Below are 22,860 nucleotides of genomic sequence, written 5' to 3'. Positions count from 1 at the left end.
AGTCGAGATGGCCATTTTGATAAGAACTGCCACCAGTAATCACACACCCACTGTTGCAGATTAACCACTATTAACTGAGCATGCTCCTCACTTATGATTTTTGTCAACATATCAATATAAAGATTTACATTTAATAAAACACAACTAACTCTCGTGAGTAGACCAGCTATTACAGCACATAATTTGTGAAACCATCTGGAAAAACCCTGTCAACTGTTTGATAGATCTGACATGTTATACAGCCCCAGCCTAAAAATAATAAAAATTTGTACACAGAAGGTGCTATATGCATTAGAACACTGACTCACCAGTGGTGAAGCGTGGCTTGCTGCTGGTGTCTTGTGCAGGCAGACTGAGGGTTTTCTCTGGCAGAGTGAGAGAGGTGGAGGCTGGGGAAGACTGCGTACGGAACACGGGGCGATGGACGCCCAAGCCACCAACGGCCCCGCCGCCTCCACGCAACACAGGTACTGCCAGGGTCTCCATTTGTCGGTGGAGCTGCTGCAGCTGCTTCTGCTGTTCCCATAGCAACGACTAGTGGGAGAAATTGATAGGGAACATAGATAAATCAGATATACAGTCTATAGTTATCAATAATAAAAGAATAAAAAGGAGAAAAAGTTAAATTACACAAAGAAAAATGTTCAGTTGCTACTAATATGAAATATGCAGATGCCAGTGTTAGGCTGCCATCTACAGGACTGGATGATGAAGAAAAAATTTCCACAGTTGTGTTTTACCCAACTACCTGTTTGTGTTTGTACAAGAGTGTGTGTGTGTTTGAAGGTAGTCTATGTTTCCAAACCTGATTAAGTATGAGGGCATGCTGCAGGTTCATCTGCTCCTCTTGTGTCTTGGATGCTGATGGCTCCACTTCCCTCAGCGACTCTGACCGCCCTCTGCTGTGATAGGCTGGCTCCGTGGGTGACGTCCCGCCACCGTCCTCTGAGTCCATATCCTCAGAAGGTATCTGATGCAATCTGGGCTTCTCACTGGACTTGGACATCAGCTGTACATGGACATACACACGTTAAAGATGGATTTAAAAGTAAAAAATGTTTGTGAATCTGTGTTCAGTTCACTTTAATCCATTAAAAAGAGAGAAAAAAAAAAAGAACGGCTCAGAATGGCTGATGTCGCAGGTAAAGTGAATTTAACGAGTGAAGGGCAATGAGCTGTGACAAGAGGCTTAATAAAACAATCTCAAGAAAGGCTCAGCCTCCCCCACACCCCCCTTAATGACAAACCTGGGTGTACCTTTAATCATGTTTAAAAGGTTACAGGCAGCCAGTTTTATCAGTCTTGATGCAAATGTGGCAAAGAGGAGATCATGTATGATCTCAAACAGCAATGAAAGGTGCACATGTATTCCTACCTTGCCCAGGTGTGTCTGCTGTTTGAGCCTCTCCAGTAGTTGTGTGTTGTGCTGTTGTTGTAGGAGATGTGTGTGAAGCGCGTGGGGACTCTGAGGAAGGGGTTCTGAGCGTGCTCTGCTCAGGGGCTTGTGTGATTGAGCACCTCCAGCAGACAGGTGGTCCAACGGCTGCGCAAACTGAAGCGGAACGGAGTCTAGGCCTTGAACTGCCAAGAGACAGGGTGATAAAGAGGAAATTCACTTGCGTGAAAGCAAAGACATACGTTCAAACAAAATGAAAAGAAAGAAAAGTTACTCAAATGAAGCACACAAAAAAGGTGAGAGATTAAAAATAGTCTGAAAGTCAACAAAAGTGCATTCCCAATGTAACCACCAGGTGGTGCTGTAACATTTCATTCACTAAAACTAATAACAGGGTTACACAACTGTCAATACCATGGATGTGCATATTTTGCAGCGTTGTGCTTCTGTTTTAATGCTGATGTAGTTTAGCAAATAAATCACACATAACATTAAAATGAAAACTTTTCAACTGTGAACTGCAGAGCTTTTGCCTCAACACTGTGGATGAGTGCAGAGTCTCACCGGTGAGTAGCGGAGTGCGGACCAGTCCAGATGGCTCCAGGATGATGACAGGTAGGTGTGGGTTCATCTGCCCTGCCTGATCTTCTCTGCTGAGGGGGAGGAACACTGAAGAGCCGCCGGCAGTGACCACGGGTACTCGGCTGACCTTCAGCGAGGACAGCTCTCCTTCAGTCTGCACACACAGTTGAAAAAAACTTTGTAGTCACAGCAAACACACTAGTTTACGTTCAACACGGATGAATTCACAGGACAACAAATAACAACACACATTTCATTGTGACAAACATTTCTGTGTTGATCAGTTCTGACGACACTGATGTAAAGCGGAAGTGACATAACCGCCTAAAGTGTCTTTTAATTTCATCACGCTGTAATGTCAGAAAGCCAGAGTTTCAGGTCATAGTGAAACAGCAACTCCTGAGAATCAAGCTTCCTTTAATTGACTTACTTCCTTTGTAAAACAGGATATGTGAAACAGAGATTATTTCATTCACTTCAGAGAGATTTTGAAGTCACTGTGATGTGACTTAGGTTAATTGTAACACTACAGACTGCACTGCACAGTCATCTCAACACTCAGATTTGAGTCTAGATAATTTATTATAACACAAATTTAATAGTGCAAACCTCCGCCAAATCAGCTCACTCTCTGCGCAGCCTTTACTTTCAAGGACACAGTGAAGTATTTTGTATATATCTGTTTTGTTTTCTTTGTTCTCTTTACATTCAGAAGTTTGGAGTGCCATAAGAACAAATACAAAGTACAGGCTTTTGTTATTTGCCTTGCTGAAATCCTTTTTAATATACGGTTTATAATATATTGGGATATAGTAAATATATAGCATTCATTTTACTGTTAAGTTTTTTTTTTTATGTTTAGCAATAAATAGCAAAGGAAAAAAAAACCTTATTCAGAAACAGTGTACATTAATTTTTTTACCTTAATGTACATAACAAAGTCATAATAATTAATATGATATTTAGAATCCTTATATAACATTCCCTGTATGCCTGTATGTTGTCAATACAAACTGGTAACTGGAGTGGTTCTCATGTAGTGCTTTTCTACTCCTACCTACAACATGACTTAGTCACCCCTTCACATCCAATCATAAAACCACTTTTTTTCCTATGCTTTCTAGCTAACAGTCACACACATCGACACTCTGATGGATGCATCAGAGAGCAACATGTGGTTCAGTATTTTGCCCAAGGATACTTTGGCAAGCAGTCTGGAGCAGTCAGGGATCAAAGCATGAACCTTACCAGTAGTAGATTAGTTCCATCGCCTGAGCTACAGCCAACCCTAACCCACCCACACAAGGAAATTAAGAAACATAGTTTTAAATAGCTCTATATCGCATTATGACTTTTCACCTTCATATCAATCTATTGTGAGGTCAGAGGTCAAATGTGTCACGATATTTAAAACTTCAATCACAGTTTCTATGTTATAAGGCTTTTTGTCACTTTTTGATTAACAAATAATCAAGTTGACCTTGAACAGATGTTTAACATGAAACTGCTCTACACCCCTAAAAAGTTCAGTCAGAATTCATCCAAAAGCTTTCGAGATGTCGCGTTTACAGACAGAATGACAAAATGACACGCGCACACACACATAAACGCTACCAGAAACATAACTTTCTTGGCAGAGGTAAGAAATGAGTTCAGTTTTTACCCTCGAGTTAGCCGGTAGTCCCAGTGTGATGGTGGGCAGGGTGGAGGGACTCTGGATGGTGAAGTTAGCTAGAGTACCATCTCTGAGCAGCAGTTTCTGGGCCTGAGAATACCAAACATAAACATGATGTAAAATTGAAATCCAACTGAAACTGTGCTGATGAAAATAAACTTTCCTAATCTACACCATATGTGAAAAAAACAAACAAACTGATTTTCACATTTTAAACCAAAGCTGGTATACTGTCTAACATTTTCTACTGTTAATAATAACTGAAAATGTTATTATTTAGAATAATTTCAGTCTGTTTTGAGCTACTCTACACCAGCATGGTCTAATGAAACCTAAGCTAATGTTTTGTCTCTAGCTGCCTCTACACTGGGAAATCATGAGTCAGACATTCGCAGCAGGTGTGACAGAGGTTGCTTTGTTTTGACTTTGATGATTAAATGAATTATGTATAAACAGCTGACAAACAGTGTTCCCATACTCTTATGGATTTAAACATATCATTACCCAGCATCTCAGCAGCAGCCAATGCATGGAAAACAACTTTTTAACCCTGCTCAAAATGCCTGTTTTACTATTTTACTAAAACAAGTGTGAAAATAACTTAATATCATTACGTCAACTTAGATAGAGTTAATACAGTAAAACTGAGAGGACTCAACAGCACTGTGTGTGTGTGTTTCTTGTCAAACCTCATGTGAGAGGCCGCCTGCAGATGGCAGCAGTCCATTCTCATTAGGCAGACTGTCGTTAGGAGAGCTACAGCCAGAGACTGGAGTGCTGCTGCTGCTCGGGGACGAGTCTGCAGACAGACAGACAGAAGGTGAGTTTGATATTTGACTATGAAGCTCGATTGTGTTTCAATCACATCACAGCAGATCAATCAAACAATCATGTACAAAACAAACAAACAAGGCAAAAAAACAAAAATGAACAAATGAAAAACGTTGCTCGCATCGGTAATAATTGAGAACAGCTTACGGCTACAATAATGCAGCGCTCTTATGTATTGCTGCATTTGTGTGTCTGTAAGGTTACCCAGTGTATCAGGAACTCTGTGCTTGACAGTGGGTGGGGCACTGTCTTTGCGGGTGAGCGGACTCTTGCGGGTATTCAGGTGTTTCTTCAGCTTGTTTTTCACCTTCAGATTAGGCTCCGACGCTAGTGAATAAGAGATGAACAAAGGAATATTACTTCATGCTGTTTGCTGACTGTAAAAGCTGAAAATGAATCAATTTCCATGTAATGAAATCCCAAATGTTCACAATGTGTCGTAACAGGAAAATGTTAGTGTTACCAAATACTTAATCCACAGGAACTCTTACTCTCTGGACTGAGTAAAGATTATTCAGTAGTTTTTGATAGAAAGGTTGGAGACAACCTTTCAAAATAAACATATATATATATTTTATTTTATTTTTTTAAACAGATTTTGATTCCTCCGGTTTTGGCATGAAGTCAGGAGCAGTGCAATATTTCTTCCCTTCTGAAAGAACTAACTGAAGTAAATATTTCACTTTGCTATTTGAATGATAAATGATAAATGACCAGGCTGTCTTCGGGTCTTTCACGTCATAACTCACTTTCACTTCCCTATAGTGTCAATTCATAGCTTCCGCCATGATATGTATTCGTCAGATTTCTCCTTAATAGGATTTTGCGTCAAATGTTTCACCTGCTCTGCGCAGCGGCGTGCCCTCTGGACCCTCATGAGGGGGCTGCGTTGAAGAGGAAACAAGAGTGGGTATGCTAGGGTCAGGGCCCAGCTTTCTGCAAAAAACACAACATAACAACAATTACACATCAAGCCATTCATGTAAACACCTGGTACAGCTTTACTTCAAATTCACGATATAAAGTGCATTTAAAGAATAACACTATTATTATGATGAGACTGTGTTGTACACTTAGTGTTTTGTGTTCTGCTTGTTCACACATGCTGCGTTACCTGTATTGGACAGGAGGTGCAGTCAGAGAGTTAGCGTTTGTTCTTTCCAGCTCAGCCTTTTTCTGCTTCTTAAGAATCACCTCCTGGAGTTTCTGTTTCACTAAGGAACTTGCCACCGCGCCTGTCAATCAGCCACAGCAACCAATCAAATCCACAGAAACATTTACCAGCTGTATCAGCATGAAGGGAGGAGCAAGCCCTACCTAAAGCACAGTGTTCACAGCTAGACATTATTTGCATAGTTGTGCAGGAAATAAATACATAAATAAAACGCAAATACTATACATGCATGTATGCTTCCGAGTGTCGATGCATTTGTGTGCAATGCACTGTGAAGTCACCGGTTAGGCCTGAGACTATGTTTGCTTCCATTCTTGTGTGTAAGTGTGCACACCGAGGTGGCAGCTGGTGCTAGGAGTGATCAAGTCAATATTGACCCAGGGACTTTATGTGCCTGGATGCAAAACTATATTTATCTCCACTTTTTCAGGTTATATTTAGATCTCACTTCAAAGAAAGCAGCTTTGCAATTGAAGAAACACTGTGTAGCAAAGATGAAGATGATCTCTTGCAGGGACTTTCCTCTCTGGCCATGATTAGTACTCTGGGCCATAATTATTCTTAAATTTGTGGAAATGGTTTTATGAAAAGTGAAAAAAATAAATAAATATTAGCTGGAGTCTTGTAGAGACCTGTAGAGTAGCAAAGTTAGAGTTTAATTTCCAATTTTGTGTGTGGGTGTGTGTGTGTGTGTGTGTGTGTGTGTGTGTGTGTGTGTGTGTGTGTGTGTGTGTGTGTGTGTGTGTGTGTGTGGACTCACTCTGTTGACTCTTGTCTTTGTGCTTTAGCTGCTGCAACTCTTGTTGTTTCTCGTGATGTTCGTGCTCTCGCCTCCTTTGTTCCATATTAAACTACCCCACCAAACACATACACAGATTAGCAACATTTATAAAGCAAAAAGTCAGGTAAGACTGCAGTGTAATAAATATATTGTACACAAGTTTTCCCAAGAAGTCTTTTATGGTTTTACTCAGTTTTTTCCCCCTTACCCGGATTTGCTGGTGAAGCTGTTGTTGGGAGAAGGAGCTGCGAGGTTGTGGGGAGAATGGTGAAAGGTGTAAAGGCGGGTGCAGCGGGGTGAGGAGCACCGTGTCCGAACCAGGGCGCATCCCCCGCTCTCCCACCCTGAGATCCATGGGAAACAGCAAGGATGTGCGCGACACTGCCACTGCCACTGAGGAATCTGGGAAAAGGCAAGGATAAAGTGAAGAGAGAGAGACAGTTTGCCCAATCCTCAATGAGGAACAGTTGATGCTCTGTGGGAAGTGCTGAAAAAACAAACATTTAGGATTTCAAGGAGCACATGGGAGTCGCTATGAAGCAGGCTTTATATAAATTGCTTTACAATAAAAACGGAAAAGCACAAAATTATTTGGGCCTTCTAGATCTGTGCTTGAAATAGCTTTCAGGAACCTTGGGACAAATTACAACAGGATTTGAAACTACAGCAGTGAAAGCATGAAAGGCTCTTCAGCAACTACCTAAGCTGATGCCCAATGCAGTACACCAAGACCCAAAGTGAAGGAATAATAAGAAACTGACACAGGAATCAAGAAAGTTGGGTTTATGTAAACACAACAAGTAGAAACAGCATTCCTGAAGCATTTATGGCATCTGTGTAGGTCTTTCATTACCAACACTCACACGAGACACACACACACACACACACACACACACACACACACACGCACGCTTTTTGCTGTTGGGATTATCTGCATCGCACAGCTGAGTCAATGGGAAAGATTGCCTCACCCAGTGCTAAAACCAAGATCCAGGGAGGGAACAGCTTGGGAACAGCTTGGGGGTGGGGGGTTTCCGTCCATGAGGCACACACAGACACAAATGTCTACACATGACTAAAAATAAATAAATAAATAAAATAATATACAGTGGCTCAAACCAAAAAAGAGACAGAGCTGTAAGCACATATAGGTATTCAAATATATCTCACCACACATGTGGATAATGCTGCAGCAGGTGACACACATTCACCTGCATATGTCGGTTTATTTATTCACACATTTGAATAACCACCCACGCATAAACAAGCTTTCCGAAAGCAAGCAGGCACACGTACGGTAAAAAACATTTACACACAATCACGAGCTGCACACAAAATAGGCTTGAGTAAATACCGATTGCACAAACCTGCCTAATGCTTAAACTTGCATGTGTGCACAAACACGCGCACGCGTGCACGCACACACACAGCACAATGAAATAACTTCATATGACATCATCTTGGGTGCCGCTCAGATGTCGGGCTGCAGAGTGTGAAGTAAATGTCACTCACAGCGTGGCCTGGCCTGATGCCAATAGCAGCACTTGACTGGATATGGGCAAAAGGGAAATGAATAGACGCCACAGTCTCAGGGGAATTTGTAAAGTAATCGCCAAAATTAATCTTATTTGTATTCGTGCAAACAAAACGATCTGCTTCCAGTCTGAAAAACAAGACCACCTTACGAGCCAGGAGCCGGTGGTGGTCGGGTAAGTCAAACAGCTTTCACCAAGGAGACTGCAGCTCGAATCCCACACTATCATAAAAATAAATATTTTTACACTTAAGCTGCCTTTTCTCTCACTGTTTGGTTAGGTTTGAGAAAAGATTGTGGTTTAGGTTAAAAGAAGTCCTTTACCGCATGTCTGACAGCTACTACATTTTGTAGGTTACCTCAGTCACGAGTGCTAACAGAGGAGTTTAAAGAAAGAAAAAAAATACTCAATGTAGTCAGAAAACACACTTTCAGTTTCAAAATCTTGCTGCCCTTCATGAAATACAGGACCATTCATGTTTATGTGCACCACATAACGTCAAGCAAACTGCCTGAGGGCCAGAAACTCACCTTTAAAAGCAGCCAATCCAGCCCCTTTAGTTGGCCTTGGAAAATGTAAAAGATTTAAATAAAGGAGGGAAGATTTTTCTTGTTTTTTTTGTCTGAACTTTTAATTCCGTCCGAGCCAGAAGTCTAAAGTTTTACAACAAAACTATCTGGTTAAGCCAAGAAGCTGTGCTGATGCTTTTTTAAAGTTTATTACAGTGACCGCAGAATGACTGAAGATGGAAATTTAAAGCACCATGTTGACATTGTGCATCTCACGCTGATCATCATTCGCTTTGTAAATGGATGATTTATTCATTGTGAATAATTACATAATGTGCATGGACTTCTTCAGAAGGTGACTATTTTTACAATCTGCGACAAGGCTGGGCATGAACACAACAGTACAGAAGACAGATGATGTCAGTAGTGCTGTGTCTCCTAGAACAAACATTAAACCTCACCTACTGTATTAGATCGTCAGTACTCTTCCTCCATATTAGGCTACAAATGCAGAAAGACATCCCGAATGCCGGCCGTGGCTGGAATAATAGAAATCCCTTGGCAAACACACACATTCACAAAGACACAGGCGGCTATGCACACATATTTTCTTTAATGACAACACAGAATAATAACGTCATTATTCTGAGGAAATGTAGAGGAGAACATGCTCGTGCAAGGAAACAAAGGCTGGCACAGTACACACACACACACACACACACACACACACACACACACACACACACACACACACACACACACACACACACACACACACACACACACACACACACACACACACACACACACACACACACACACACCAGTGTCTGTCACCCTGCTCTCCTGAGTTATAAATAGCAAATGGCACTCTATTCCAACATTTACCTACATAGACGTCTTTGTTTCTACAGGGAAACCACAATCTCTCTTCTAGAGTAACCCAGTGATGTCACCTGCAGCTTCTAGTTAGTTGTCAAAAAAAATTAATTAAAAACAAAAAAATAAATAAAAAAAACACAACGAAGATGTCCATGAAATGCTGACCCACACACACACACACACACACACACACACACACACACACACAAAACAGCTTTCTCTTATTAATTTCAAGAGTTTGGAAAAATCCTCATTACTGCCAAATGTTGCTAAACTTGCTTGTCTTTATGAAGAACTTACAAAACATGAAATCACTTGGCAGTAGAGCGCAATTATCTCAGCAGAATACAATGTAAAAAAGTTTTTTATAAACTTGTTACTCCCTGATGTGTAATCTGTGTACCAAGCTATAACTTTATTTGACACTGTTGATATCCAGCAGACCTCTAAGGAACGTCTGTTACATGTTACTCTGCATTCAAACTAGACTGACCAGGGGACTGGAATCAGTTGATTTCCAGCACTCTTGACCCTGACCAGACATTGTCCGGTAAGCCCATGTGAACGGGAGTGCAGGACACACACACTCACAGCCTCGCACTGACATGCCGTTAGCGTGGAACCTCACTGTGAATGAAGACCCAAAGTAAACGCAACCATCCTAATATCTGGTCTTTGTCCTTTAACAAGATATAAACATTTGCCAGTAATTATTTAAACACAGGACAATCATTTTGTTTTTGTATTTCGGGGGGTTGAAAATCGTGTAATTATACTGGTTTTGGTACAAACTACTGCATTTCTAGTATTGTGATGTGCTTACATTGGAGTATCCGGTTGTTCAGTGATGACGCGACGAATCCTACTTCCGGGTCTAAAGTAGTCTGCGTTTAATATGGCTTTTGTGTTGTTAACATGTTTAATGTTATGTATTTTCTTCTATTTGATCTCAAAAAGCTCCTAAAACAGTCAGTGATCACTGTTGACCTCCCTCGGCTTTTATTACCGCTAATCATTTATTTAAGCTCAGTTTTTAAAACCTTAGGATGTAACTACAGCCCAGCCCATGCAACAGTATATGAATGACTAACCTCGTATTGTGGATGGATTATCTCAGTTGTTCTCCTGGCTGAAGTTTGGTCCTTTTACAGCATCCTGCCATGCGATTACATTTGTTTCTGACCACCGAGAACACTCACGGTAACTTTTATCGAGTGGAAAAAAAAGTTAGCTTGTTTATATTATGCTAACATAGCTGTGTCGCTAGCGGTCACGCAGCACATCATTATATACCAGCTAGCCCAACTTCAGTAACCCTACAAACGTCACTGCTGTTTAGTTTTCTGTCTTCATTTATGCTGGAAGTGATAACAGAGCTGTACGTTTTAATTTGTTTCCAAAACCCCGCAGTCAGGACATGCTATATTGTATTTAGATAGAAGCTAGCGAGCTAACTCCCTGCTAACTTCTAACTCCGTTAAATGTCATAAATTCCGTTTTCATGGATGCCTGGATGTTAAACTCAATTGTTACACCTGGTAGAGCAGAACGCTGATCATTTTATTAAAGATGAAAGACTTTAGACAGTTTTTCAACTCTCAGTAATGCCACAGTGATCGTTTGATATATGGACCTGCAGCGGAGTTTAGACCCAGACACGGCTAGTGACGTCAGACTGAACAACCGGATAGGACTCAGTAGTCATCATGGTTGAATGCCTCATGAGCTGCCCATGAAGCCAACATGACTTTAAGGCTAGACACCATGTAGTGGTTTAACTTCTGCAGGCACATTTAAATCATTCAAAGTCTCTCTCTCTGGGGCCTCTCCCAGTAATACGAGGCTCTGGTGTTTTCAGTTCCCTTAAAGAATGGCATTATGTTACACTTCATTACATCTGCATGTTGCACTCAGATAGAAATAACAAATCTTGGCCTTGTGCTTATGATTGCATGTTGATTTTATTTAAAAAGCACAGCTATTTTCTGCAAATAGAGCTGGGAATGCATGTGCTAAAATAACATGCATATCATGCACACATACATTTAAGCAATAGGTCCTTTTTCGAGCATTAGTAACATGATACTCATGAAAGCCAAAGAAAGTTGAGAAACTAATTTTAAATTTATTTTAAAACCCCCACTGCATTTGGAACTTGATGGGTTTTATGTATTTATTTGTCCCAAAGTTCCGGAGGAGTACCAAAGAGGTTATGTTTTTGGTAATGCGTGGTAATTGTGTGTGTGCCATTCTTTCTGTGTGTAAACATGACAGTTTGGAAAGAATTCTGGGGTGTAGGGCGGGGTCATCTTAACTATCCATTAAAATATGACTTTCATCCATCAAAGTCTTCAAGGTCGACTTAATGATTTATTTGAGAAAAATGTTTACTGAAAGCCTGATAACTATGATTTTTAATAGCTGACCCCAAAAATATGTTATATCACTAAAGGAAGTACAGTCAAGAGAGAGAATGTGCTGTCTAATTATTTGGAAATATACTGAAGTAGTAAAATACTATATAATAAGGTCAAGTTATTTATGTCCAGTGACAGACACACACACACACACACACACACACATATATATATATAAACGATAGTACTGTTTCCTTAACAGTAAATACTGCCCAGAGAGTGAGCTGTGCTTCTTGTTAATGTGTTTTTTTTTAGCCTTACACTAAATCTGAGACCAACATTCAGAAAACAACGTGGTCGTGCATTCAGCATCGGCAGACTTTTATACTAAAACAAAACGGTGCCCACATCTTCCAGTCAAGGGTAACAAAGTAACTACTCTGTGTGTTTAAATGTGCACAGAACTCCAAGACTTCTTGTTGCCAAGATTAAAACTTCAACATACCTAACACTGTAATAGGTTACGTTTTATTTTGAAATTTGGATTTAACGGTGACACACAGCTAAGCTCTTTGTGAAACAAAGACAGACAAATTCAACTGAGAGGTTTACATTCAGTGAGTGTGTTTGTGCGAGTGAGAACGTGTGGGAGTGTCAGTGTGTCATTATGAAAATTACCAAGGGTGCAGTACGATACTGCTCGCCTAGTTGCAGAAACCGTTGGGAATGTGCTGAATTATCAGGCAGATTATGTAGATTAGGTGCATGTCCTCAATGAAGACAACATGAAATTCAAATGGGTGCGTCCAGATGTGTGTGACTGATAGAGAGAGACAAGGAGTCCTTCCCACAGCAAGTGATTTTGGGTAATCCCTTACATCTGAGTCCTCCCTTCTTCTATTCTTTTATTCTGTACTGGTGTACAGCTCAGTCTGGACTGGTTTTACAGGTAAGACAAGGATATGCAAAGGCCTCTCTCTCGTTCTCTCCCTCGCTTGGTATTTTCCTCTCTCCCTTTCTTCCTCAAAACCATCTTGTGGAGTGGAAAATGGGGCGAGAGAGAAAAAGCCGCTGCAATAAAACTGAGGAACACTGGAAAGAAAAAAAAACAACCCCAAAACAAAACGAAAAAAGTACAAGCAGACAAGAAAGGTGAAGAGGTCCCCTCTCTTTAACACCGTGTAGATAAGGCGAGTTATTCTCACTCACTGAGAGCTGACAGCCAGAATAGTGCCACAAGTGAGAACCACTCACTATAAAGTCAACAATCAAGAGAGCACACAACCACTTTGTGTCTTGTCACACATCCAAATATAGTTAGAACTCCTTCTCTTTTCTCTCTGCTGCATGCGTGTGTGTCTAAATCACACTACACCTTTTAGAGGCACCAGCTAATTTCAGAAGATAAAAATGTCATTACCGCAAGGTATCTGTTGAGCTGCAGGCACAAAAAAAGACTCCAATGCAAATTAGGACCTTTCAGATGAAGGAAAGAATAAGCACAGTTAACAGAGGTTCAACGACATTCAGAGATCAAATCAAATCAAATCTGAAAGAAGGCTGCCTTTTGACTCCGATTTTCGAGTCTCTCTCTTTAAGCCTGAGACGGCATTCATCCATGTTATTACAGTGCTTTTTCAAGCTTATGTAATAGAAGAATCCACCTGTGTTTATAATGTGGAGTCAAATATGATTGCGCACACACTCTGAACACCTGTCAAACCATTGTGCGCTTAGTGTGATGGTATTTGAGGATGTGCGCGTGAATACTTGCTCCATAGAATTCCTGATCCAAGCCTGCAGCATGTCTTTGGAGCGCTTTGCCAAGGAAAACAGTTCCAGTTTCATCCAAAGCAAACAAATGCACGATCAGACCCATGGGGTTTAAGCCTGGCTCTTCTTAAGTAAGCAGCTTCTTATAATCTGCAAAAACTAAACTAAAATAACACACTGCAGCAGTTATCGGAAGCAGGATGAGAAATGGTCAGCTCTTGAAGCCACATGTTGACACAAATAGAAGTGGCTTTATGAAACTTTATGTCACCATTTTCTGATGCAATGTAAATCTGGCAAATGACAGCACTTAGCAGCGTGACTTTTGATCTATACTAGGCTACTACTAGAAATTCCCTCGATGCTAAATTGCACACTCGTGCAACGTATATTCCTGAAATCCTACTACTTCTCACTTCCTTATTTGCCAAACCAAAAATCTGAACTTTATGCTGGAAGTGCATTTTAAACCTTCCTCTATGTTGCTGACTCAACCAGAACCATCCATCGATAATAGCAGCAGAAAACTATGTCAAAGGCAGGTTTTACTGCATAGTATTGCGGGCACATGGAAGTTGAAGTAAACGCTAAAAATCTCACATGTTGATTGATTTCATTCGATTAATATTGCCACCATTCCCTCACAGGAACCGCTGGCACGTGCAAACAACCAGAGCAGTCATCCCAAAACCATTTAAGTGTATAAAAGGTGTGTGTGCATGTGTGTGTGTGTGTAACAAACAGATGGGACTGCAAGTGTGTGGTTATGTCAGTATACGTGTGTGTGTGTGTGTGTAATAGAAGAAGGTTGATGTATAATGCACTGAGGGTCCAGTTTCCCAAGTCCTCAACGAGTTTCCATAAACATCCAGTGCTGCTGTGTGTGAGATCAGCAAGAGCACACACACACACACACACACACACACACACACACACGTAAACTGTGCTGCCGCTGTTAAAAAAAGTTTAGTAGTAACTGTCGAAGCACAGTAGTGCAGTATCAAAGAAAAGTGAGACACAGGGCTGAGAATTAAACAACGCAAGAAAGAAGCTCTTTAACTTTCTGCACTGCTCTCTTTAATACACAAGCTGGGCTGATTGAGGTCAGTCATCACACTCTCAGACGCACACATCACAGCAGGGTTCTAGTGCGCGGTATCCAGTGAATTTCGTACAAGTTTTCCCTCACCGTACTCTCTCTTAAAAAAAAACCAAACTGTCGCATGCACAAGTACACACATGGAAGTAACAATAAAAAAGTCAGTGGCACATACCCGTGTTTGTCTTGTAAATATCCGGCAATGTGAAAGCCCCAGTAGCACTTCTGCCTCAGCCAACTCACAGCAGGATCTATAATTAGACAGAGAGCTCCACTCCCCTCCAGTCATCTTTTACTGTCGGCCACATCCTCTTTTTTTTTTTTCTTTAACTCCTTCTCTTTCTTTCCTCCCTCCCTCTCTCTGCCTCTATTTGGCGAATCTCTCTGACACCAGACTGTTCATTTCATCATTTTGCTCACACTCCCTCACTCACCTGGAGCAAAACAGTCCTAAGAATATCATAATTAGTATAGTAAGTATAACAAATAAAATCTGAACTACATAAATTAAGTGATAACTCACATCTGTAGTAACACTAAAGGAAGCGTTCTAAATCCTCACGAGCGCACACCTCTGTACAACTAAAAGCATATTTCAGCCCCACAAACACACTACACATTTTCCGCATCACACTCTTGACACAGCAGTGACCGTTAGTGTCTTGCCACCAGGGGATCTTTGAAGTCCATCCCATAAACAACATGGATTGCAACCATGGTAACGGGGGCGGTCATGTCAGCAGGAAGTCGAGTCTATAAAAACACAACAATGAGAGAACCAGGGTGGCTTCCTGTTTAAGAGCTCAGTTTAGACTCCCATTTCCTCCCCTCTCCTCCTCCCCCTGCTGTTGTTGTGACGCTGACGCTGCCACAGTGCCCTTGAGCCCTACAGCTGGAAAGTTTCTCATTAGAATAACACTGCTTTCTCTGAAGGCCTCTTTGTCGGACACTATCGCCCGATCGGTTCAAATCGCCATTTCTGTTCACGATGAGCCGAGAGTCTGACATCCATTAACGACTCAGATTAATGACTAACACTGGCCCTGAAGGCAACAGACTAATGTAATGAACACACACGTTATAGGCACATGGAAAACTACTAAGTCAGCTATTGACAGCCCAGATAAGTTGTGTTTCATCCATTTCAATTGTTTGTAGTACTAAATAGGCTCAGACACAGCTTAAAGAGTTCAAGAACTTTGCAGTGCTACTTGACCAGGACATTTAGTTTTTCCACTACTCAAGGAATACTTTGGCTTTTTAGGACATTATCTCAGCTAATTTTTAGGAAGCAGGAGTGGTGCAAGAAATTTTTTCCACTGTTGTCAGTACATGTTAACAAAACACATGTTACAGGAATGACTAAAACAAATTTTTTAAACAGCATATTAAAAAAAAAAAAAAAAAAAAAATCTCAGCTGTAAAGCTTACTATAACTTTTTTTTTTGCGGGGGAGAAGTGCCACTATGGGGCAAACTGGTCACAGCAATTCGACATCTTTTTCAATGGATTGTTCAATTCCTTCCTGGTTTCCACAGGTGGAGCTGTTTGTTTTGTCTGTCGGCCATGGCGACACCTGATTACACTGTTAATTTTTTCTTCTTTTCCATTTTTGGAAAGGAAGAAAAGAAGAATGATTTGTTCATCTTGACTTTTAGGTTCTTACGAAGCGTCTTACAAGGAAAGATCCAAGTCACTGGGGGAGGGACTCAGAAAACCTATTGCAAATACAGATTTTGTCATTTAGCATTTAGTACAGAGCAACAATAGTAACAGCTAATCAAACAGAGTAGAAAGCACAAGACATGGGGGTGTATTCACAAAAAAAGAAAAATCCACGAAGTTGCTAAATCAGCCTTGTGCAACACAGGATCTTTATAAATAGTCTGGTACTGACAGTTAGAATCACGTGCTCTTTACTCTGGGAACGCTCTGCGTTTCTTTGTTCTCTCTAAGAGTACCAACTCAACTGTGTGCTACATCAAAAAGTTAACTGCTGCCAGGACATGTTTACATCTCATTATTTAATCTTTTTCAAACCTGAAATAATACATTTATTTTAAAATGAGACACATATTGATACTAGGATACTTTTTAGGGCCATGGGTAGGTTATATTGATCAGCTTTGATATTACTCTGCTCCATAGAGTGCGGTTCAATTTGCAGGGAGTTCGTTGAGGAAAAAGGAATTCTGATGCACCCCACGGGTTTTCATTCATCCCAATCTGTGTTTTTCTTTGTCATTCCCGCTCTCCTTTTCCACCACTTCTTCTCACTCGCTCATTCCTTCAGCAACTGATCCCCCTTCCTTGCTCACATTTCCTATCTACTATCTCCCTTTCTCCCTCCTTCATCCAGAGGAATCCACAGCTGTCACTCCCATTCAAAACCTCGTCTTCCCAGAGCAGCTGGCCAGACTGTGGTTTGTGTGTGCATGTGTGCACAAGTGCGCGTGTATGGGTGTGGGCCTCCCTGCCTACAACTGTCGCCAAAATATTTCTATATTTATGATCTCGCTCTGCTGGTGCATAGTTGGAGTATCCAAGTGTAAATGCTAGTGTGTGTGGCTGTCAACAAGTTTAGGAACTACCCTCTGCTATGTGTATGCAAGTGTGTGTGTCCGTATGCATGTGTTACAGCAAAAATGAGGACGACCCTCTGAAGTGAAAACATCACCGAGTGTTAAGTGAGGACACCAGAGGCACCTAAATCATCCACAAGCCTCTGAAAGATATCTGGCTGCAGGCCTTCATGTGAGAACGACAGGAAAAATCCACACTTGGATTCGTTTCACCCTCCTCCAAAACATTTGCCAAGCTCAATACATAACTACTTTGTAATAAATCAATAAATAATTCATGATTTTCTTCCCGCTTTAATACTTAGATTGCAGGTTACCTAAGAATCCTGTTTGCCAGCCCCCGTACAGTTGGCGTGGGATTAAAATGAGATGATAATGGTTCAGTGTGTGAGGTTTGACTTCTATTTATATAAACAAAAACCAGCCTGATGAATAATTTATTGATCGTTCAAAAATGAAGTTTTCATTGCCTCTGTAATCAGCGTGTTTATGCAACATCACAATTTTTATATTTTTTTTCCAAAAATAAGATAAGAGCCAGCTGCCACTGAAATAATAAGTCTACAAATAAACTATACTAGCAGCTTCGACAGGACCAACCACAAGCTAACAACAGTTACAATGACGTTATACAGCTACAGCGTTTACCACTTTCACCATAGCAATATTGTGTTTTAATGTTCGCCAATTAGCCCTAAACCTGACTGAATTTATATATTTCAGTAGCCTAATCTGCCACATGGCATTTTTCTTATACCACACACACATGGTAATTCTTTCTTTTACATTCACATGATGATACATCTGGGACAGTCTTTAGAAAAAGGGACTTCGACAAACAGACAGAAAGAGCTCCACCTCCTGAATCACAGTGAAGATGGAAACAGTTTTAAAGTTAAGGACATAACAGAGTTATTACCGAGTATTTCCAAATCTGAGTCAAGGGCAAGGTATTTGAAACAAAAGCCACTTTATTTTTAATTACACATTTTTAAAATTTGTCTCATTTCACTTTTTCCATCAGGAGATTTATGAACATCGTGTGAGGAATCTAAGTCATTACATCCTGTTCCAATTCATCTAAACAGGTGCTTTGGGATTCCACCAGCTCAGCATACCAGCAATACACCCATTTACATAACTCACATACAGGTCACACAGATAGAAAAACTCTGACAGAGTGCATCTCTGTCACTTTGGGGGTTTTTTTTTTTTTTTTTTTTAAATTATCTTAACCCAGTATTATAATTTGCTTGAAGGTGGAAACAACTCACTCATCTGAATGCCTCCGTCTGTCACAGAGGTGACACCAGGTGTGCTCTCCTGTTTGACAAATAACAGTCGACACAGACGTGGTTCAGAGAGCCACATTATCTCCGTTTCCTGTATTCCGCTGAATGCCACACACTAGCTCAGTGACACATTAAAAGACACCAGATCGTCTGCCATTTTTCCCCATTGCTGTTTTACATACTGTCGGTTAAGATATTACTCCAAACACTCTTCTAGCACGGGGAAAGTGATACTTTTTGTGTTTGCTTTGTTTTGCAACAAACAGAAGAACTGTAACTTGGGAAATGAGTACTATGACTGACTGACAAATGTTCTTAAGGCCCAAGTTGGTATTGCAACATGTTAATCATAACACAGGTGAGGAAAGGTTCTCTTTGTGTTGCACGAACTCAGATTCTTTGAGTTTTTGTTTGTATGACATCGGACACCTTCATTGCTCAATACAGGCACTTTGGTTTTTCCTTGTGTCATACTTTTCAGGAGACCAGAGGTTAAACTATGAAACAAACGAAAAATAAATAAATCCTTATACTCCGAGACTGGGGTAATGTGGAGACTTAAGAAACTGAGTTCCTTCTTTGACAGGAATAGGACCGTTTATTTGCTGAATGGCACTTCTCCAGCTGATGAAATACAGCTGCTCACCTTCCAAAAGCAGCACTGGTTGTGTTGGGCATGTTCCTGTTCCCAGTGTAACATGAGGAAACTATTCACCATCGAAAAAATACGATTACATTTAAAAGTTGTGTGCTGAGCCACACAGGAATAACATTTCCTGTAAAATTACAGTAAAGTACCGGCAGCTGCATTTCTAGTCTTTAAGCTGCTATTTTACAGTTTCTCTACTATAAAAAAAACCCAAAACAAAACAAAAAAAACCCAACACAGCAATATGTGGTATAAAATATAAACTTTACACTACAATAACTGTTTGATTGCCATTATACTGCTGTTTTAGTGTTCCTACATCACACCAACACAAACTGTTGTGAACTATAAATGGATGACACTCCCTTGCAGCCTGAATGATTACTCAACTGTGGCCAGTATTTTTCCCCTCAATGCCATCTGCATTTACAGTACGAGAACAGCAAATTGCTTTTTTTTTTTTTTTTTAAATCATTTTTTTCTGTAATTTCTCACAGAATTTTAAGAATTCATTGCACTAATCTTCACAAACTCTACTTTAGAGATCAATCCAACTTCAGTTCTGTTGCACATCTGTATACATTTTCCTTTTCTCCTTCACACTCCTGCTGTCCTTCACATCAAACACATTCTTCACATTTCCCAACAAAAAACAAAAAAAACAAAAAAAACAAAAAACCCACACTCGACGGGATCTCCCTCTTTATCTTTTATAATACACGTTACACACACACACACACACACACACACACACACACACACACACACACACACACACACACACACACACACACACACACACACACACACCATAAAAAGCCAGAAGAAAAGGGGAAAAAAAACAAAACACAGAATTCACACATTTCTTAAACACAGAGCCAGGTAAGGGAAATAAATAATAATGCCTTAAGTGTCTTGCTCATATCTCTTCTCTCAAATATTGTGTGATACTGTAAGCACGATTATTTAAAATAAACTAATATTGCTGGTTGTAAGTGAAAACAGTGAGTCATCAAAATGACAGTGGTGACTGATATGCTGATAGCCTGTGGCTATTGCCATATCTGGGGGGAAAAAAGCCTGTGGTAGTGAGATTGGTGGCTACAATCTGCAGCAAAGGCCTTTGGCTGATAAGAACAACACAATATATCTGCTTATCTGGCTGAAGCCTCAGCCCGTCTTGCATGGAAGACGTAGTTTGACTTAACTCAGCAAAATCGGACAAAACTTACATCAACATCCAGTTCAGCGTAAACAAGTTTGATGAGCGTTCCTGAAGGATAAAGAAAGACTCCCAATTTAATTACTTGATGAACGCTGCTGAAATGCTGTGTACATCGGCGCAACTTTGGTTTCCCCCTCTACTTGTTTTATAACAGGTTTCAAGATGCAAAGCTTGACTGCGTGACCTGTTCACATGGAGATTTTTTGGAACGGTGATAACATGCTGGAGTGGCTGACTGCCAGAGCACCCAGCTTTGGTGCCTGTTGCAACTGCAAAACATTAATGAACTACAATAAAGTACATGTGTGAAATAGGATTTGGGAAAAAACTGAAAAGAAACAAAATGAGAAGAGAGAGAATCTACAGTATCGCTCTACTCTATCTGCTTCTCTTAAATTTAAATCTCTTCATTTCATGGGAGTAGTTAACATGTTCCAGGAAAGCAGCTTCATGAATATGCACCATCACACTCTGCCGTCTGCACAGATAACAAAGGAAGAAGGCATTAACATTCCTGCACATGCTCTGCACTCTGGTCAGGGATGAACACACAAACACACATGCGCGTATCTAACAAAGGAAAAAAAAACATTGATTCTGGAAAAACCCAATTCCATTCTTAATCGTACACAAAGATGGAGGCCAAACATTAAGTTGATGATGTTCAAAAAGAGAAATTGTTTGGTAATCAAGGGTTGATCATATTTTTAAAAGAAAGTCTCTTTGTTTTGTTTTTTCTAATTTTAGTAGATCAAATGTGGAAATTTTCTGGTTTCATTTGATTTCTTTAAATAAACAGATGTTTGTTCTGCCCATTGGACAAAAAAAAAAAGAAAAAAGAAAAAAAAGCTAATACTTGTAGATGATTTTGTACTCATTTTTGTGAGATTGGTAACATGTGACGCCTGCCTCTTTGGCTGTTGGATGGTATGACAGACATAACAGCAGTAACGTCTATGGTGTGCAATATAAAAACGTCACTACATAATGCAGAAAGCCATCCCATACTTTTTGCCACAGAGCAGCTCTGGCTCTCAGCACTTCCTGCAGGACATGTAGCTGCAAGCATCACAGCTGAGCAAATGGTGGTATGGAGTCAAGTGGCATCTTTGCCCTAAGTTGCTAACTAGTTCGGGAAATACATTTCTGGAAAGTCAACAAACAGCAACACCATTGTTTTCCCCTTTCAATGCAATTCCAGCACAACCTCACTTTACCCTTCAATATCGGAATGTTTTACTCTCTAAAAATAGGCATCTGCCTCGGGCCCAAAACTCCTGTACGTGTCGGGTTTTAGTTTACTGGAGATTTCAAACTACACAGCAGCTCTTCTCACCTCTGTTGCAGTACTATTTGTTTTCATCATCCTCGGTGAAAAGGGGTGTCTCACAGAAACTTGTCTTACATATACTGAAACACACACCCAGACAGACACACTGACCACAGATGGGCATTGTATAAACCTGTATCGTGTGGTTCTCCTATTCAATTACAAAGAAATCAGCCTGAAGCTGTAAACGTCACTGAAGATAATCAAGACACACACACACACACACACACACACACACACACACACACACGGAGTCACATGTAAAGTCAGGAGTCCGGTCAGATCCTATTACATCCGCACCTACAACAAGCCATCTGATCCGAGGTCAGCATCAGTCGGTGTGAGCTGAATCATGACTTGGTTGAGCTGTTTAGGTCAGACGGTATCATCTGGTTCGGAGAACTTGTGACTGATATGTGGCTTCTACAGTATCAGGAATCAGGCTAACTTATTATCTATGAGCAAGATGATTAGCATTAATGATGGACCTGTATCTCCAAAGAACTTTAATGCTTCAGTTAACATCTAAATTTATTTTTTGTTCAGGGCTGTTACATGAATGTTCTTGATTTTTATTTCTACATATGTAATGTTTAGTCAGCAACTAACCATTTCAAAGAAAAAAGAACAAAGACAAGGTCACTGATCCTGAATATTTTAGGATCGGTGACTTAAGTATTAATTGTATAAACAAAAGCAAATTAGCTTTAAAATAAATGGTACACAAATAGTAAAATGTGTCCTTTGATTCAAGTTTATTTCAATGAAAGTTCATGTATATAGAACCAAATCATAACAACAGTCACCTCAAGGTGCTTTATACTGCAAGGTGAAGAGCCTACAGTAGCTGGAGAAAACACCAACAATCAGATGATCCCCTAGAAACAATCACTAGGCAACAGTGGGAAGAAAAAACTCCCTTTTACCAGGAAGAAATCTCCAGCAAAACCCAGCCACTGGTGGTGAGGGAAAGATAAAACAAAAAAAGAAGAGGATACTAATTAAAGCTAGGACATCTTACTTTCCGTGTATTTGTTTCTCACCAATAGTGGGAAACGGGAACAACCCCAGCTTCCTTAAAGTTTGGAACTCAGAAACAGATTTAGATCCAGGGCTTCTCGTCTGGCACAGTTGCTGTAACTGAGGTGAAAATTGAGTGTTTCGGGATTTTTTATACCCTGAATGCCA

At 40.4% G+C, this 22,860-nt stretch overlaps 1 protein-coding gene across 2 annotated transcripts in view; it reads right to left on the bottom strand.

Annotated features, from left to right (window-relative positions):
- hdac7a (histone deacetylase 7a) overlaps positions 1-22,860 on the bottom strand; it is a 58,215-nt gene that overhangs the window by 12,656 nt on the left and 22,699 nt on the right. For both annotated transcript variants that reach the window (XM_080899286.1, XM_080899287.1), the window contains exons 3-13: positions 6,648-6,841; positions 6,419-6,509; positions 5,599-5,719; positions 5,326-5,420; positions 4,689-4,811; positions 4,343-4,452; positions 3,642-3,743; positions 1,961-2,132; positions 1,376-1,581; positions 806-1,009; positions 309-534 (exon numbers count right to left, since the gene is read on the bottom strand). In XM_080899286.1, coding sequence (XP_080755412.1) covers positions 309-534; positions 806-1,009; positions 1,376-1,581; positions 1,961-2,132; positions 3,642-3,743; positions 4,343-4,452; positions 4,689-4,811; positions 5,326-5,420; positions 5,599-5,719; positions 6,419-6,509; positions 6,648-6,841 — 1,644 coding nt within the window. The remainder of the gene's footprint in view (positions 1-308; positions 535-805; positions 1,010-1,375; positions 1,582-1,960; positions 2,133-3,641; positions 3,744-4,342; positions 4,453-4,688; positions 4,812-5,325; positions 5,421-5,598; positions 5,720-6,418; positions 6,510-6,647; positions 6,842-22,860) is intronic.

This window comes from Rhamphochromis sp. 'chilingali' (genome assembly GCF_963969265.1).
Source record: "Rhamphochromis sp. 'chilingali' genome assembly, chromosome: 12".
In the NCBI taxonomy this organism is placed as follows: Eukaryota; Metazoa; Chordata; class Actinopteri; order Cichliformes; family Cichlidae; genus Rhamphochromis; species Rhamphochromis sp. 'chilingali'.
The sequence above is the reverse complement of the archived record's forward strand: the minus strand, read 5'-3'. Positions and strand labels throughout refer to the sequence as shown.